Raw genomic sequence first — 16,544 nt, forward strand, 5'->3', positions numbered from 1 at the left:
TGTCTGGTATTATTTTGTCCTTCAAGAGAGGCTAAGATGCTCCACATATTGTTGTTCTATCATGAAAAGTAATTTTTTTAAGGTAAGTGTGCCCAAATTAAATGTAAAGGACAACAGAGCCAATCAAATAGTTTCAGGAGGAAAAACAAACCTTCATTTAAAAAAAATTGATGCCTCATTTGCACCAATGCCAATTTAATCTCATTTGATCGATATCTGATTTAAGTAATCAAACTGGATCGGGTCAGTTACTGAGCAAAATTAGCCATCAAAGCTTCAGACCTAATGGCCGATGATAAATGACAACGTGTTGAGGGAATTTGCTGCCAGCTAGTACTAATTCACGTGCATTAAAATGCATATTTTTTTATTTTATTTTTTTAGAAGAAGAGGGCGGCGCCCCTGTTCCATTTCATTGCATAAACGAAACGAAACAAACGATCCAGTACAGGCATTACAGGGGAAGTTCACGGCGGACAGCAGGCATACTGCCGCAGTAGCAGAAAATAAAACTAGAAAACTGCAGATGAGCAGGAACTACAGTGTCAAACACCCTAGTCTAGACAGCAAAAGGAGAAATTCTTGCTTGCAAAAGCTGTTGGATGAACTACTATTAAAAACTGCAGGCTCTGCAAAGGAAGGACATTTCAGAAGGTGTCTCCACACCTCAGCCAGGATCTGGCCACAGCAATAGGGGTGGACTTCTCGCTTTCATCTCCAGTTCTTTCGCAGCCCACGCCAGCTTGTCCCTGGCAAACCCGGAGGAAAGGCACTCCCAAGAAGATAGATTTAACGCAATTTTCCGCCAGATAGCCTGCAAACCAGGCCAACAGACGTTACTGAAAACCATGTCATTGCGAGTTTTCCAGATTGCCCATGCTACGTCTTGAGCTAGCGTTGGTTTTCCCCAAAGAGGAGAGGGTGATGCAGCAAGTGTAGCATAAGTATTTTCCTCAGTTTTTGAGAACCAAGGGATCAATCCAGTAGGAGGCTCCTCAAAAGTCCCACGCGCCTACACAAACAAACTGAGAACTCGCAACCAACGCAATAAAGGGGTTGTCAATCCCTTCACGGCCACTTGCGAAAGTGAGATCTGATAGAGATAGTATGATAAGATAATATATTTTTGATATTTTATAATATAGATGCAAGAAAGTAAAGATGCAAATAAAAGTAGATTGAAAACAAATATGATAAGAGATAGACCCGGGGGCCATAGGTTTCACTAGAGACTTCTCTCGAGAGCATAAGTATTACGGTGGGTGAACAAATTACTGTCGAGCAATTGATAGAAAAGCGAATAATTATGACGTTATCTAGGCATGATCATGTATATAGGCATCACGTCCATAACAAGTAGACTGACTCCTGCCTGCATCTACTACTATTACTCCACACATCGACCGCTATCCAGCATGCATCTAGAGTATTAAGTTCATAAGAACAGAGTAACGCATTAAGCAAGATGACATGATGTAGAGGGATAAACTCATGCAATATGATATAAACCCCATCTTGTTATCCTCGATGGCAACAATACAATACGTGTCTTGTAACCCTTTCTGTCACTGGGTAAGAACACCGCAAGATTGAACCCAAAGCTAAGCACTTTTCCCATGGCAAGAAAGATCAATCTAGTAGGCCAAACCAAACCGATAATTCGAAAAGACTTGCAAAGATAACTCAATCATACATAAAAGAATTCAGAGAAGATTCAATCAATATCCATAGATAAATCTGATCATAAACCCACAATTCATCGGATCTCGACAAACACACCGCAAAAAGAGATTACATCGAATAGATCTCCACGAGAGAGGGGAAGAACATTGTATTGAGATCCAAAAAGAGAGAAGAAGCCATCTAGCTAATAACTATGGACCCGTAGGTCTGTGGTAAACTACTCACAACTCATAGGAGGGGCAAGGATGTTGATGTAGAGGCCCTCCATGGTCGATTCCCCCTCCGGCAAAGTGCCGGCGAAGGCTCCAAGATGGGATCTCGCGGATACAGAAGGTTACGGTGGTGGATATCGTGTTTCGTGGTGCCCCTGGATGTTTTCGGGGTCCGTAGGTATATATAGGAGGAAGAAGTACGTCGGTGGACGCCCGAGGGGCCCATGAGACAGGGGGGCGCGCCCTACAGGGGGGCGCCCTCCTATCTCGTGGAGGCTCCGGCTGTTTCTTGACTTGCACTCCAAGCTCTCCAGATCTTGTTCGTTCCAAAAATCACGTTCCCGAAGGTTTCATTCCGTTTGGACTCCGTTTGATATTCCTTTTCTTCGAAATACTAAAATAGGCAAAAAAACAGCAATATGGGTTGGGCCTCCGATTAGTAGGTTAGTCCAAAAAATGATAATAATGTATAAAATAAAGCCCATAAACATCCAAAACAGGTAATATAATAGCATGGAACAATCAAAAATTATAGATACATTGGAGACGTATCAGCCCACAGCCCAGCTGCATGAACAATATTAGTCGCAGCAAAGCTATCTCCTCTGATCCAGCAGGAGGAGATGGACATTATATTGATGTCATCATTAACTCCAGTAAGGACACAGATGGCTTTCCAGAATTCAACAGCAACAACACAAGTACTAAATAGATGAGAACAAGATTCTTGTTCGTTGCAAAAAACACAAGTAAGGTCATCTACATTCTGCCTTTTGCACAGGTTATCTCTGGTTAGCAGCTTGTTATTAGTTAAAAGCCAAAGAAAAATCTGAATTCTAGGGGGGATCTTGATCTTCCAAATGGCAGGGGAGCTGATTGGTAGCACCCCCCTAAAATTAACAAATTTATAAAAGGATTTAACAGAGTAAACCCCTTTGGAATTCATATTCCAAACTAGGGAGTCATCTTCATCTGTAAGATGGATAGAGCTAGCAATTTACAAAAGTTCGAACCATAAAGACAACTATTCCTATGTGAAACATCTCCGAAAGGTAAGCTTAAGGGTATGGCCGTCCCATATTTTATCAATGGTGGGATTTTGCTCATTGGCTAGTACATAAAGGTCCCAGTACTGGGTAGCCAGAGTGGCATTGCCGAACCAATGATCTTCCCAGAACCTAACCCTCTTGCCATTACCAATCTTCCAAGAGAAACCAACTTTAACAGCTTGAGCTGCCCAGAGCACCCCTTTCCAGAAAGGGGATGCTCCAGAATTAGAACAAGCAAATATATTACTCTGCGGATTATATTTGGAATCAGTGATGTTTTTCCAGATCTTACCATCAGAGTTATAGTACCTACTAATCCAAGAAGCTAATAAAGCCAGATTCATGTCCCCAATGTCAGTAATCCCAAAGCCCCCAAACTCCTTTCTCATGGTAATGGAGTTCCAAGCAGTCAGGTGGTATTTGTGGTGGCCCTCATAATCATCCCAAAAGCAATGGGCTAGTTGGGAATTAATAAGTTTGATGGCCCACTTGGGAAACTTGATGAAACCCATTAGATAAGTAGGAATACTAGCTAAACAGGCTTGGACTAAGATAAGTCTTTTCCCAAAGGAAAGAAGTCTACCTCTCCACCCAGCAGCTCTCTTAATGATCTTATCTACAGTAGGTTGGAGATCTTTCCTCCTAATCTTGCTAAAGTGAAGAGGGCCCCCCCAAGTACTTAATAGGGAAAGCACTTAGTTTGCAACCTAAGGTTTGGGCAAACACTAGTGCCTCATCACTATCTATATTGATGGGGACAAGGTCACACTTGTGGAAATTAATTCGCATGCCAGAAATCTGCTCAAAACAGGACAAAAGCCACTTGAGGTTTTTGGCATGATCAAGGTTGTTGTCTAGGAAAAGAAGGGTGTCATCGGCATATTGCATGCTAATAACTCCAGCAGGATTAGAGGGGGGGAAACACCAGCAATTAAATTTGCTTTAGCCGCTTTAATCAAAATCGTAGTGAACACATCAGCAACTAGGTTAAACAATAAAGGAGAGACAGGGTCTCCTTGTCTAGCCCCTTTGCCAGCTATAAAATATTCACTGTTGGTGTCATTAATTCTGACGCCCATAGATCCATTACAGAGTAAAGATTCAAGATTATACATCCAAATAGGACCAAAGCCTCTCTTTCTCAGCATTTTCAAAAGGAACTCTCTACTGATCATATCATATGCCTTTTCATAATCTAACTTGAAGCAGAATCCAGACTTTTTGTTGGAGGCCACTGCATGAACTACCTCATGAGCAGCCACAATGCTTTCAAGAATGAATCTACCTTTCAGGAAAGCAGTCTAGTTTGGAGAAATGAGAACATTGCAAACAGGGCCAAACCTATTGGTGGCACACTTGGCAAAAAATTTAAAACTGCAGTTAATCATAGCTAGAGGTCTGAACCAATCTAGTTTAACTGCATTAGGTTCTTTAGGCACCAAGGTCAGGAGAGAGAAATTGAGTCTGTATAGATCAAGATCTCCGGCCTCCCAATCTCTAAAAAGAGCAAATAGATCATGTTTAATTAGACCCCAGTATCTCTGGTAGAAAAGAAAAGGAAAGCCATCAGGGCCAGGAGCTCCCTCAGCATATGAGCCAAAGACAACAGCCCTTATTTCCTCCTCAGAGAAAGGCTTTTCCAGTAAATTAAAATGTTCTGTGGAGAGTAAACTATCTTGCTCCCAGAAGTCATCTTTGAGATCAATATCAATAGTAGGAACAAAACCAAAAAGCTTCTTATAGTAATCTACAGCTAACTGCAGAATACCTTTGGTGTCTTCAACAGAACCATTAAAATGCATACTACTCGATTCTTCATGAGCTACCGTTTTATTTGGAGCTTGGTATAGTCTTTTCTTTTGGCGGGGGGTAATTATGAAGTACTCCCTCTGTTCCTAAATATTTGTCTTTTTAGAGATTCAAATGGACTACCACATACGGATGTATATAGACATATTTTAGAGTGCAGATTCACTCATTTTGCTCCTTATGCGGTCATTTGTTGAAATCTCTAGAAAGACAAATATTTAGGAACAGAGGGAGTAGTTGTTATATGACACCTCATGCTTGCATGTGCTTAATTTAGCTACGCATTGAAGCCAGGTAATATTTTTTTTCATATGATCCATTATTATCTAAGAAAGAGTGCATTATCAGAAAAAGAAAGTGTTCTACTTTTAATGGAGCGAAAAAAACATGCCTAATATACAAATCGTACTAAAGTGAGAAATGTTTGAAAACAATTACCACTTAGCCAAACAAAATGGAAACATATTACTCGAGAAATATCAAGCTAAATATAGGCTCGCATAAAGGAATTTTTGGTGAAACATAAATGTATTCATGCAGGGAAAATGAGGGAGAAACGGCATGAAGCAGAGGCTAATTGACACCTAAATAATAAACTGGCTACCATCTATTGAGATCAGTAACGCTACATCCATGGTAGGTTTTTACGGGGTGAAACTGATATGTCAAATCATGATTGGATTTTTTTTGGGTGGGGGGGGGAGGGGGGGGGGGCGCCCGGGTGAAATTCATTGTGGGGGGCCCTCCCAATGAATTTCAAATACATAGTATTTTTAAATTTTTTTTGAAATTTTTAGTTCTTATATTATTGATTTAGAATTCCTATTCCATACGAGTAAATCTAATCAAATTATATGTCAGCCAATTCCCGCAGCATTGCATGAGTATCATCTGGTCTTAACAACACTTAAGCAGTGTGGTGTTTTACCATATGTCTATGGTTGTTGACCCTCTTGCATAGAACTCGATCTCTCGCATGCTAAGAGAGATAAGAAACTCGACAATGAATGGGTAATCCATAGGAGCTGTTATATAGCGCTTGCTGTGATATGTATCACTTGTCGGCAGGATGGGAACGGGCCGACCTGGCCCTGGCCCTGGACCTGGCCCTCATGGCCTCAAGGCCAATTTATAAGACCACGGGTCGACCCATTTGTAAATTGCCAATGGCTTTGCTGGCCCGATGGGTATCTTGGGTCGGCCCAAATTCTAATTGTTACCAAGCTGGATAAAAAACATCTCCACAACATCACCAGCAGAAAATTTCTCCATAGTAGCAACATTCAGAGCAAACTTTACAAGCACCTAATAGCAAATCTAGCACTGTAATTAACACGAAGAGCATGTGGTCTGAATGTTGCTTGGTCTCCATATTAACAATCTAGCACTGTAGTGCTGGTCTGAATGTTGCTTGGACTCAATTAACAATCAGAGCATGTGGAAGCAGGAGCCGCTAGTCTCACATGTGCTTGGCAGCAGCGCCTGGAAGGTGAGGAAGCCGACCAGAAGTGCAATCCTCGGCAGGACGAGCTGCAGAGGAAGAGTATAGCGAGTTGCACAATGGGCGGAACGGCAGCCGGGGCTAGCTGGACGGCAAGACGACGAGCGGCAAGCACGCAGCCGGCGGCAGGGATGGACAGTGCGGCGACAAGGGCAGAACCAGCCATACTACGCGATGAAGTTGAGGCCTCGGAGGTGGGTCGACCCTGCTGACCCACTGGGTCAGTCGGTGCCGGCTCCGCTGACCCAACTATGGTTCGAGGTCGACCCACACGGCCCATTGGCCTTGATTTTTTGGGCCGGGTCAGTGACCCGGTGGGCTGACCCGGCCCATTCTCATCTTGGTTGTTGTCGTGAGCAATACAACCACTGTCACCCACTTCATTTTGTTGGTAGGTCGGCCCATGAAACTTTTGCTCGGTCACCATGCTCCCTCCTTTGCTTGTTCGTGTCGACTTTATTTCAATCTTTTGTTTCTTATTTTGTCACTCCACTACTGGTTGCTAAGGAAAAAAACAGATGAGACAAAGAGCTAAATCCCTACTCGTCGGAGGAGGAGAATTTTCGCATCCTCTCGCCTCCGGCTGCCATCCTGATGCTGAGAGATGTTGGGGCTTGGATCTTCAGGAAATTAATAGTTCTCATCAACATCTAGTGACAGTTGCAGTGTTTTCGGAGAAAATTACTCCAGTTCTTTGTGGCCATGGAACTAGAGAGGTATGTGCCCTCGTGAATCTGATTATTCTTATTTGATGAGTTTATGCATCATATAGCTTTGGTTGGTTTGATTTTTTTAGTTAAAATCTTTCCATGGTGTTATGGTGAAGATTTTATGGTTCGACGACCTGTACTTCTAGGAGATCATTCCCAGCCTAAGTTCAACGCTGACGACTTGCCATCTTTTCGAATCGGCGACCCAAGGGCTTCCAAAAACCTTTATCAACAATCAACTTATTACAGGTGAACATGGGGTAGTATGGCTGCTCCAGTCCAATGTAATTTCTTTACTAAAGTCTTGGCAAATTTTCACCTTGCAAAAATTGATACTACGCAAATGATGTCCCCAAGAGATTTCATTATAATTCTAAGTTGTCGGAGTTACTATGTACTACGTACTTTGGATTGTGGATCCAAACCCCTGTACCCATAACGATTTCGAGTATGAATAAAGTTGAATACGTTTCCCAGAAAAGAAACGGAAAACTAAGCTATCACTCTTTAAGTAGATGAAATTAAAAAAGTCACAGATTAAAAAAGATTGTGGAAAACGTTAATGAATTAAAAAGTTCAGATTTTTTTTAAATGCTCACGAACTTTTCAACGATGTTGAATTTCCAAAAATGTTCACAAAAAATAGAAAATGTTCATTCTGTAAAAAGGGTCCCGATTTTTAAAAATGTTCGTGAACTGACATAACGGTCACAAATTTGAAAAGAACATGATTTGAAAGTGGTATCTAATTTATTTATGTTTCATGAATTTCACAAAATGTTGGCAAAGTAGAAAACAATTCGGTTCAAAAATATATTCATTAATTTTGAAAATATCTGTGAATAAAAGTTCACGAATTCAAATACTGTTTGTGAAAAAAATCCTTCGATTTTAAAAAAATCAAAAATTGAAAACTATTTCAAATTCAAAAAAGTTCACGAATACAAAAAATTTCCATGAAATTTGAATATGCTCAAGAATTCAAAAGTTGTTCATGGATTTGGAAAATGTTCAAGAATTTGAAAAAAATCGCAAATTTGTATAATTATCATGAATTTCAAAAGAAAAGGAAAAGAAGAAAGAAAAAGGAAAAAAGAAAAACGTAAAAACGTAAAAAATGAATAATGAAAATACACAAAAAAGAGAAAATAAGAAGCAGAAAACCATAATAGGGACATGAAGAAAAATACCAGTCCTTCCTAAAACCGGTTGAGAAGCATCCTAGAACGGTGAGGGCTATTTCTTGCCCCGTGCAAGACATAGTTGTCTCACTTCTGGCGTGGCAGTACCGGGCCGGCACAATATTGTAGCGTGCAAATGTTTTTTTCCTTAGCTTTTTAAACTGTTTGCAATGATTTTCTTTGGGTTTTTCTCTTATTTCTTTAGTTTTTCTTTCTTTCCTTGTTCTTTTCCTTTATTCTGCTTTCTTTGGTTTTCTTTGTTCCTTCTTCAATAGTATTTTCTTTACCTTTTTTATCATTTTTTTAAACGCATGTCTATATCTTTCCTACACTTTGTACATTTTTCATATACATCAGTAACACTTTTTATAAATAGTCATCAAACATGCCTGAACCCCATAGTAACCGCCAATATGGAGTTTGGGTTGAAAAAACGGGTCTAGCAGATTCAGCAAACTTGTCTCAACCTCCGCGACTTACAGAAAATTATGGAGCATGCTTCTGTCTAATCAATGGTGCATCATTTGGCACAAGGTTGGATATGGGCAGTACTGTAGTACACGTTGAAATACAAGCTTTAATGAACCTTATTCACTCCGGCGGGCCGAAAATGGCATATGTAGTGGGATGACAAAGTTGCAATGCCATATTTCCTACTTGGATTTTCTGTAGTCGCATGAATCCCGTTACTGTTATATATGTTTTTTTGGGGGGTGAACTCTTTTATTTATGAGGCAAGAGCACTACAGACCCACAAACTTGCAATGAATGTGATGATTTAGTCCACAAACTTGCAAAAGGTGATCACCTCATCCCTAAACTTGCAATGCGACTTTACTCTCTCGCGATCGCTCGCGGGAGCGAGCGATTCCCATGCGTGGAGCGATCCGTCCAGGGCAGCTGGCCGCTTTTATCGCGATGATGGTGGGAATGCCCAAACCTGCCTAATCGGTCATGTCTGAATCGAGCGCTGCAACGCGCGCGCGCGCAATAGTCACGCCCCTTGCAATGTATGTGAAGATTTAGTCCAAGGCCAATCAAAAGTTGACAAATGGCGCCACGCTGGCCACGTCGTGGCCACCCGCTTGGCCCGGCGTTTTTACGAAAACCCCCTCCACCTTTATAGAAATCATGAACGCTGTTGCGCTTGCGCCTATATGCCGAGGGCGGTGCTAGCAATCTAGCTAGGATTGGCGGCTGCCATACCTCAAATTCCACCAATAAATATACTGGTGTATATACAAGTACTAGTATGTGTGCATCTTGATTATAATTGATAAGGTATTGTACGTGTTGAGCCAGCTGAGTTGATTGCTGACTTGCTGTTGGTCCTGATGCATCGGCAAGTGGTCTTGCGAGTTACACTACACGCACAAATCAACACACATTTGCCGGTTTCAAAATTCTGGAAAGTGGAAATCCTTTCTTTGCATGGCCGAATGTGTGCAACAGCAAACAACAAGCAGGGAGCGGTAGTGATCGGCACTGAATCGGGCCATACGAGGACGCAAGCACGACTAAGCATAAAATGGAATAGAATAAGAAGATCAAGTAATGAATGAAAGTGTTCTAAAAATGTAAAGAATGAAAGTTAATTTAGAATTGAAATTGAACTTTGAATTTTGAAGCAAATTTTGTTGCCGTCTGCCAAAATAAGCTCAAATATTTTAGGTATCCCCTATTGACAAAACTAATCGATTGGTTTTGAATTTTGATTGTGCTTGTTAAACACAAACTATTTATATAACTAATATTTAGTGAGCTCTTGCGTAATTACATTATATGTACATGGTTTTCTTCTTCGTAGATATCGCCACACCTAAGAACTATTCCTGCCTCTGCAGTAATTAACATGGTTTCAATACTAGTTTCAACAGTGACATAGTCCAACATGTTTTTCTTTGTTGGTGTCCAATCCACACGATGATGTACATCTGAGATTGAGTATTCAGAGCGCCTCAAATGGGTCTTACTAGCATTTGGTGACATATCCTACTAAACAAGCACAAGATAATGACCATTTTCACATAAACGATGGCAACCCACTTAACATATACAGATGCGGCCAATTAGTCGATGCTTATTTTTTTTGGGCAATGCATATTTGCTTTTTTTTGCGAGAATTGCATATTTGCATTACATCATGCTAGGATGTCAGAGCGGGTGATGGACAGTGGTGGTGGTTCATTCGGGTGAAATGTTTCTGATGGTTATATTTAGTTTGTTTCTAGGGAAGGTTATACTTAATTGTGTGTGTGTGTGTGTGTGTGTGTGTGTGTGTGTGTGTGTGTGTGTGTGTGTGTGTGTGTGTGTGTGTGTGTGTGTGTGACCAAACTTGCTGCATCTACACAAAAAACTTGCTTCTTTTTTTGTTGAGCGGAACACAAAAAACTTGCTAGACAGGTGAGCCGTCTATCTAGAAGGTTGGGCTTGCACAACACCAGCGTATGTTGGTGGCGAGGGCGCGACTGCCTCGCTTGTAGTGAGGCACAGTCTAGCCTCGCGTCAAGTAGCGCCTGGAACGGGCAAGCAAATTAGGGACCGCAAGCATTGCACATTTTTTTACTTTTTTCACAGTTTTGCTTTAATTTTACCTTTGCTTATAATTCTAAATATATCTATTATGAAAATCAATTTACATACATAATTGAAAAATGTTAGTCGTGCATTTAAAAATGTTAACATGTATAGAAAAATATTTCTAATATATACAAAAATGTATAATGTCCGTGGAAAAAAGTAGACATCAAAAATATATATGAGAAAAAAGATAATCATGTATTTTTTTAAAAATAGGTCTGCATACAGATATATTTCAGGTGAATACAAAAAGGTACAACATGTATACAAAAAAGTAGACATCTAAACATATATATGAGCGTGTTACCTGTAATAAGTTTTTTTGGAAGCTACTTTAGGTTATGGCCAAGAGTTGTGAATCATCCTTGATGTGGACTTTCGCCTAGGCTTTTCTAATAAAAATTTTGGGAGATGGGCTCTTTGATTAAAAAATATAGATATGAAAAAAGTATACCGCGTGTGATTTCCATAAAGGTGGAGGGGTTTTTCGTAAAAACAGCGGGCTGAGCGGGTGTGCCACAATGCGTCCAGGGTGGCGCCATTTGTCAACTTTTGATTGGCTTTGGACTAAATCTTCACATACATTACAAGTTTAGGGATGAGGTGATCACCTTTTGTAAGTTTGTGGACTAAATCATCACATCCATTACAAGTTTGTGGGTCTATAGTGCTCTTGCCTCTTTATTTATGCTGACTGCACTATTTGTCCACTTTCGTTGCATAGAAGCTAAGTGCAGCCAGTAGGTTAGGCCAACTCCAGCGCGCGACCCCATTATTATTTCCGAGGTGCGTCCGTTTGGGGTAAAACGGACGAACAGCACGGCCCAACACGCGGCCCTAAACGGACAAATGTCCGTATTTCGTCCGTTTTCGATCCATCCCTGGCACAAACTTGCGCCGAGTTTGGGGTGAAACGAACGTCGCGCGGACGGGCTCGACGCACGCCCTTGTCCCCCCCGTGGCCCACCTGTCGGGGACACTAGCAGTCCCTTCGCTTTCAACACGTCCACCCCCTCTCCCCGCCCCACCCCGCCGCTGGCGCCGCCACTATTTGATTATCAAGGTGAAAATGTTGAGCCCCAGCACCAAGAACCGGCCACGTTTGAACAGTTTGCCCAATTTTATCTTGAAATGCGTGATTGACACACTCATTTGGATCTTCAAAATGACTTGGTTGAGCACGTGTGGAGTCACATTGGCAACCAATAGATGTATTGCTTCATTCAAGACAATTTCGATATGGTTGTAAAACTATTTTATTTAGAGACAATTTCGATTGGGTTGTAAAACTATTTTTATTTAGACGTGCAAACTTGTTTTGAACATTGAAATATGGCATTTTTGGCCGTGGCGGACGGGATGGGGCCAAAGGATGCTGCCTCGTGCTGGGCGCACGGCCACCTTATCCCAGAACAGGTCCGGACATGACCCCATTGTCCTACCCAAATTTACAGAATCCGCATAAAACGGACGTCCGTTTGGGGTCGTGCGGTGAAGTTGGTCTTAGTTTCTTGTATATGTTATCATCCTCTTAAGAGAACTCTCACTTTGCACCACTGCATTACAGTTTATGACCCGCACGCTGGACATCCCAACCTAACCCAGTGCGCAACTCCTTCAGAGAAAATATGTAGGAATATAATATGGTAGCAAACCAGACATCTTTGCCCATCAGTATATACGCAGACAGAGTTATACAAGTGCAACAATTCTAAACAAATTACACTATAAACTTCTTGCAACGTTACACTATATATGTGTGTGTGTAATTTTGAAGTATGCAGAGAAAGATCCACACAAGATTCTTTCCAGGGCAGATCATGTGCGCCGCTTCTCGTTCCATATTGCGCAACAACTCTTAATAAGTGGACAAGAGCTCTTGCTTAGTTGAGGTTGTTGTTGTTGTCGTCGTCGTGAAGGGAGTACTTGACATCAGGCTGCGCCCGGATGACGGCAGGGTTTTCTAAAAAGGTGGAGAGAAATTAAAGAACGGTCAAAAAATAATAATCGTGTGGCCTTTTTAAGGCACTAACAAGCACATGCACCAATGGAAAGAGGAGGTGATAATGTTGGCATATAGCTAAACTGGATTTGTTAATTTGACGACCGATCTGGACGGCAAAAGTTTACTTCACTTGGATAGCAGGTGTTGGACACCGAAAGTGAAGCAGCTAATTTTCTTCTCGGTAAAGGGAAAATACATACCGAAAGTTTGCTAAAATTATTTGCAGGGCTGTACTATACAGTATACATTTATAATGTCGGTCCTTGCTGTTGCTGATGGTGTACACCTTTCTTGGTCATGGCGAAAAAACTAGCATATTTACCATGTGATTTGATGTGAGTTGGTCCTTGCATTGACCTCGGTATTGCCAACATGTCTGACTAAAATTACCCACTTGCTCTTTAAGAATACGTATATACCATGGGTTTGCCTTAGTTGACTGTGAGAGCATCATGCAATTAAAGAAATCTCTTGTAACCGTAGTTTTACTGCTAAGTAAAGGAGTTCAGTTGACTGTGAGAGCAGAACAAAGCAGAGAAGCAAGAGGGGAACTCACTCCTGAGCACGGCGACCTGCGCGGGGGTGAGCCTCGCCGCGAACCCGCTGATGGCGTTCTTGTAGCTGTAGATCAACACCGCCTTGGCCTTGTCCTCGCTTGGAGATTCAACCCAAACAAAAGAGAAGAAAGGATGGCGTCAAATCTCTACCCCATTCGGCGCCAAAGATGGGAAAAGAAACCAAATGCTCCGTACATACCTGCCGACCGCGGCGATGAGGATGCCCATGTGGTAGGCCGCGCTGTCGGCGGCGACGGCCGGGGGCTTCACCATCACGATGTACACGCTGCTGCCGGAAGCCGGGCCTGGAGCACGCTGCTGCTTCCCCCTGCCGGCGGCGGTGAGGCCCGTGGACGCTGCGGCGGCGACTGCAAGGACGGCGAATGCGACGGCGACCGCCGCCGTGATGCTTGTGTGCCTCATCGTCGACTTTCGGAGGGTTGAAGACGGCAGACCGTGGTGTGGTGGCGGTGGGTGTGTTCGGGTTTTTCTTGGTTTGTGGCGGGAAGGATGCCATGGGAAGGTGCTTGCTTATATAACCGCGGCCGGAGGAAGGGTCTGCTCAGCTCACTGACTGACAGATATGATAGTTTAAACTTTAAAATAACTTCTAGTACCGCCATTAATTCGATGACACAGTTGGGTGCTAGCTTGTTACCGCTGCCTAACTTCAATCAAACCAAGATTCATGCATGCGTAGATATGAATTTAATTTTTAACACCGTTTGTTGGGTCCTGCTACGTGCATAGGCCGGGCATGCTCCGATCATCCTTTGCCTCCCGCGGCCAGACCTTGTCAGCAGTGTTCGGCGGGCCTCTGCCCGATTATTGATCGACGCACGATCCATTTTTACATGGAATGGAGCTCAGGTTCGGCAGAGGTCCCCTGCTTGCCCAAATCGCAGCACATGCCCTTGCCCCTGCTGCGTGGCCTGCTTGAAGATACCGGTTGAAGTTGAAGCCGAGGAGTAGAGAGAGTGAAGCCTGTTGCTGTCAGACATTAAGAAGCCAATTATAACCAAAATTTACTATATTTGCTTGGTGAAGGCTATGAGATGTTCATTGTGTGATCCCCCTCGCTCCTATAGTATTATAGGATGAGAAGCATAGAGATTTTTAGATGGAAAATGCATTGCAACTCTCGGGTGCCACACACCCCTATATGAAAATAGCATTAAAAATAATCAGAAAATTTCGAAAAATTCTGAAATTTTGGGATATGAAACCTTAGTGCCCGTTGTACACGCGTGTTCATTTTCATGGGGAATGGATGCCCGTGGTATCCGCAGCGTAGGAATTACTGTCCGACATACGTTACATTCAAAAAAAATTCTACACATTATTTTTTTTCCTTTTTATTGGCATTACCACGGGCACCCATTCCCCACAAAACTGAACACGTGTGTGCAACGCGCACCCAAGTTTCATATATCAAAATTTTAGATTTTTTTGAATTTTCCTAATATGTTTTTAATGCTATTTTCATATATGGTGTGTGGCAACCGAGAGCCACAGATCCTCATCGATTTTTAGATGGCCATTATAAGATACAGTATAAGATACCTTTGGTACCGAGCTGTTTTGATCGTTGCTTGTTGGGAACTATCTCTTATAAGAAACAGAGTTCTATAATGGACCCAATTGATTGAGTTTGGTACTTGGTAGGACTCCTAGCAGCCCTAATCATGAATTTTTAACATATATAAACATTGCAGTCAGTCATAGAACAGGCCCGTGAGGGCCAGCAGGTTTTACAGTACACAAAATAGTGAGCACAATCACAAGAGACTTAACATATTGAAGTAGACTTCATGTTTCTATAAACAGAACCACTTATTTACCCAAAACCATCACACCTTTTTTTAGAACGGGGGCTCTGAAAAGCCCGGTTTTGAATTAACAAAGCCATCAACAGGTCAGGATTACAAACTCGAAACCAACACAAGAAAGCAGAAAAACGACAAGATACAAAGGCGCTGGACAGCATCACACAAGCCACACACACACCTAGCTAAATGATCGAACAAGGAGACACGCAGCTCGGGGATGTGTAGGTCCTCATTCGCATACAAATCACCCGGGAGTAGGAGAATGTCAGCATAGGAGCAGCATTTCTGATGGCAAGGAAGGGCACGCCGTCGCCAAATCACCAGCGGCCCCGGCTTGCCATGTCCTCCCAGCTCCACTGTCAAAGAAGACCCCTGTCTCCTCGCCTGGCTCGAAGGCGCCGAACCGTTGACAGTGTAGCAGTTCACCCTAGAACTTGGGAGGAAAGACACTGGCAGGCTGCATCTAGAAAGGAACCTAGCTCACCCGACTAGCCACGGAATGAACTCATGGAGCAGAGCACCATCAACACCCACAGACTGGACACGAATGAGAAAGAGCTTCCGGACGGAACAGACAAAGGAGCAGTAGCATAGTGTCCCTGTAGGCGTTGAGCCACTGAAGATCTCATCGCAGACAAAGAAGACCAGCTACTGCCGCCACTGCACACTCACCACATCACCGAGAAGCCCACTGCCCACCTAGCTCCCAAAAACGGCGCCTTCAGGAAGGACGCGACGCCAAGGGCACCGCCGCCGCCCAACAGAGTTGAGGTTTTCACCCGGGAGACTAGAGGGAAGGGGGCGGCGGATTTGACCTGAACGGCGCCTTCACGAAGGGGAATAGTGCCACAAGCATCGCCGCCGCCAAGAACGATGAGGCCGGCCTGGAATTTCTCCCGGTCTTCGAATCCCCGCTCCACTACCCCAACGACGCAAGATCCGGCGGCCCACAAAGAAGCCAGACAGATCCGGCCGGGGCAGAGCTCTCAAAACAGGGGGCAGGGCGGCCAGATTTGGCGCCGCCGCTATCCACAGCTGCCGCTGCACCAGGGCTCCCGTCCACCGGGGCACCCGCCGTCCACACGGCCAGGATCGCCGGCCCATGCCCGTGCCACCGCCTGACGCAGGGCCGGTGACACCTCTCCGATTAGGGCCACCGCCCTGGAGAACACGGCCCCCTGCAGCAGAGGCAGGGACGCCAGGGCCCCGCCGCCACCTTCCTCGGCATCGCCCCGGGCTTGCCCGGCGGCGACCTCAGGCGTAGGCAAGGAGGAGGGGAGAAAAAAGGGGGAGGCGGCGGAGCTAGGGTTTGGGGCCCCCGAGTTGCCCTAGCAGGGGCGACGCGAGGGGAGGGGAGTGGTGTGTCAAAACTATCACACTTGGGACTAGAGTAACAACTTGATACCATATTGAAGGGAGGACAAAAAA

General features: G+C 43.6%; 1 protein-coding gene across 1 annotated transcript; it reads right to left on the minus strand.

Annotated features, from left to right (window-relative positions):
- Positions 1-12,341: 12,341 nt before the first annotated feature.
- LOC119324030 (subtilisin-like protease SBT1.4) lies at positions 12,342-13,807 on the minus strand. Its single transcript, XM_037597753.1, has 3 exons — positions 13,487-13,807; positions 13,287-13,384; positions 12,342-12,688 (listed from the first exon to the last, which is right to left on the minus strand). The coding sequence occupies exons 1-3, from the start codon at positions 13,708-13,710 to the stop codon at positions 12,609-12,611; spliced, it is 402 nt and encodes a 133-aa protein (XP_037453650.1). The 5' UTR covers positions 13,711-13,807; the 3' UTR covers positions 12,342-12,608.
- Positions 13,808-16,544: the final 2,737 nt, after the last annotated feature.

The sequence above is a fragment of the Triticum dicoccoides genome, chromosome 6B (genome assembly GCF_002162155.2).
Source record: "Triticum dicoccoides isolate Atlit2015 ecotype Zavitan chromosome 6B, WEW_v2.0, whole genome shotgun sequence".
NCBI classification, from domain to species: Eukaryota; Viridiplantae; Streptophyta; class Magnoliopsida; order Poales; family Poaceae; genus Triticum; species Triticum dicoccoides.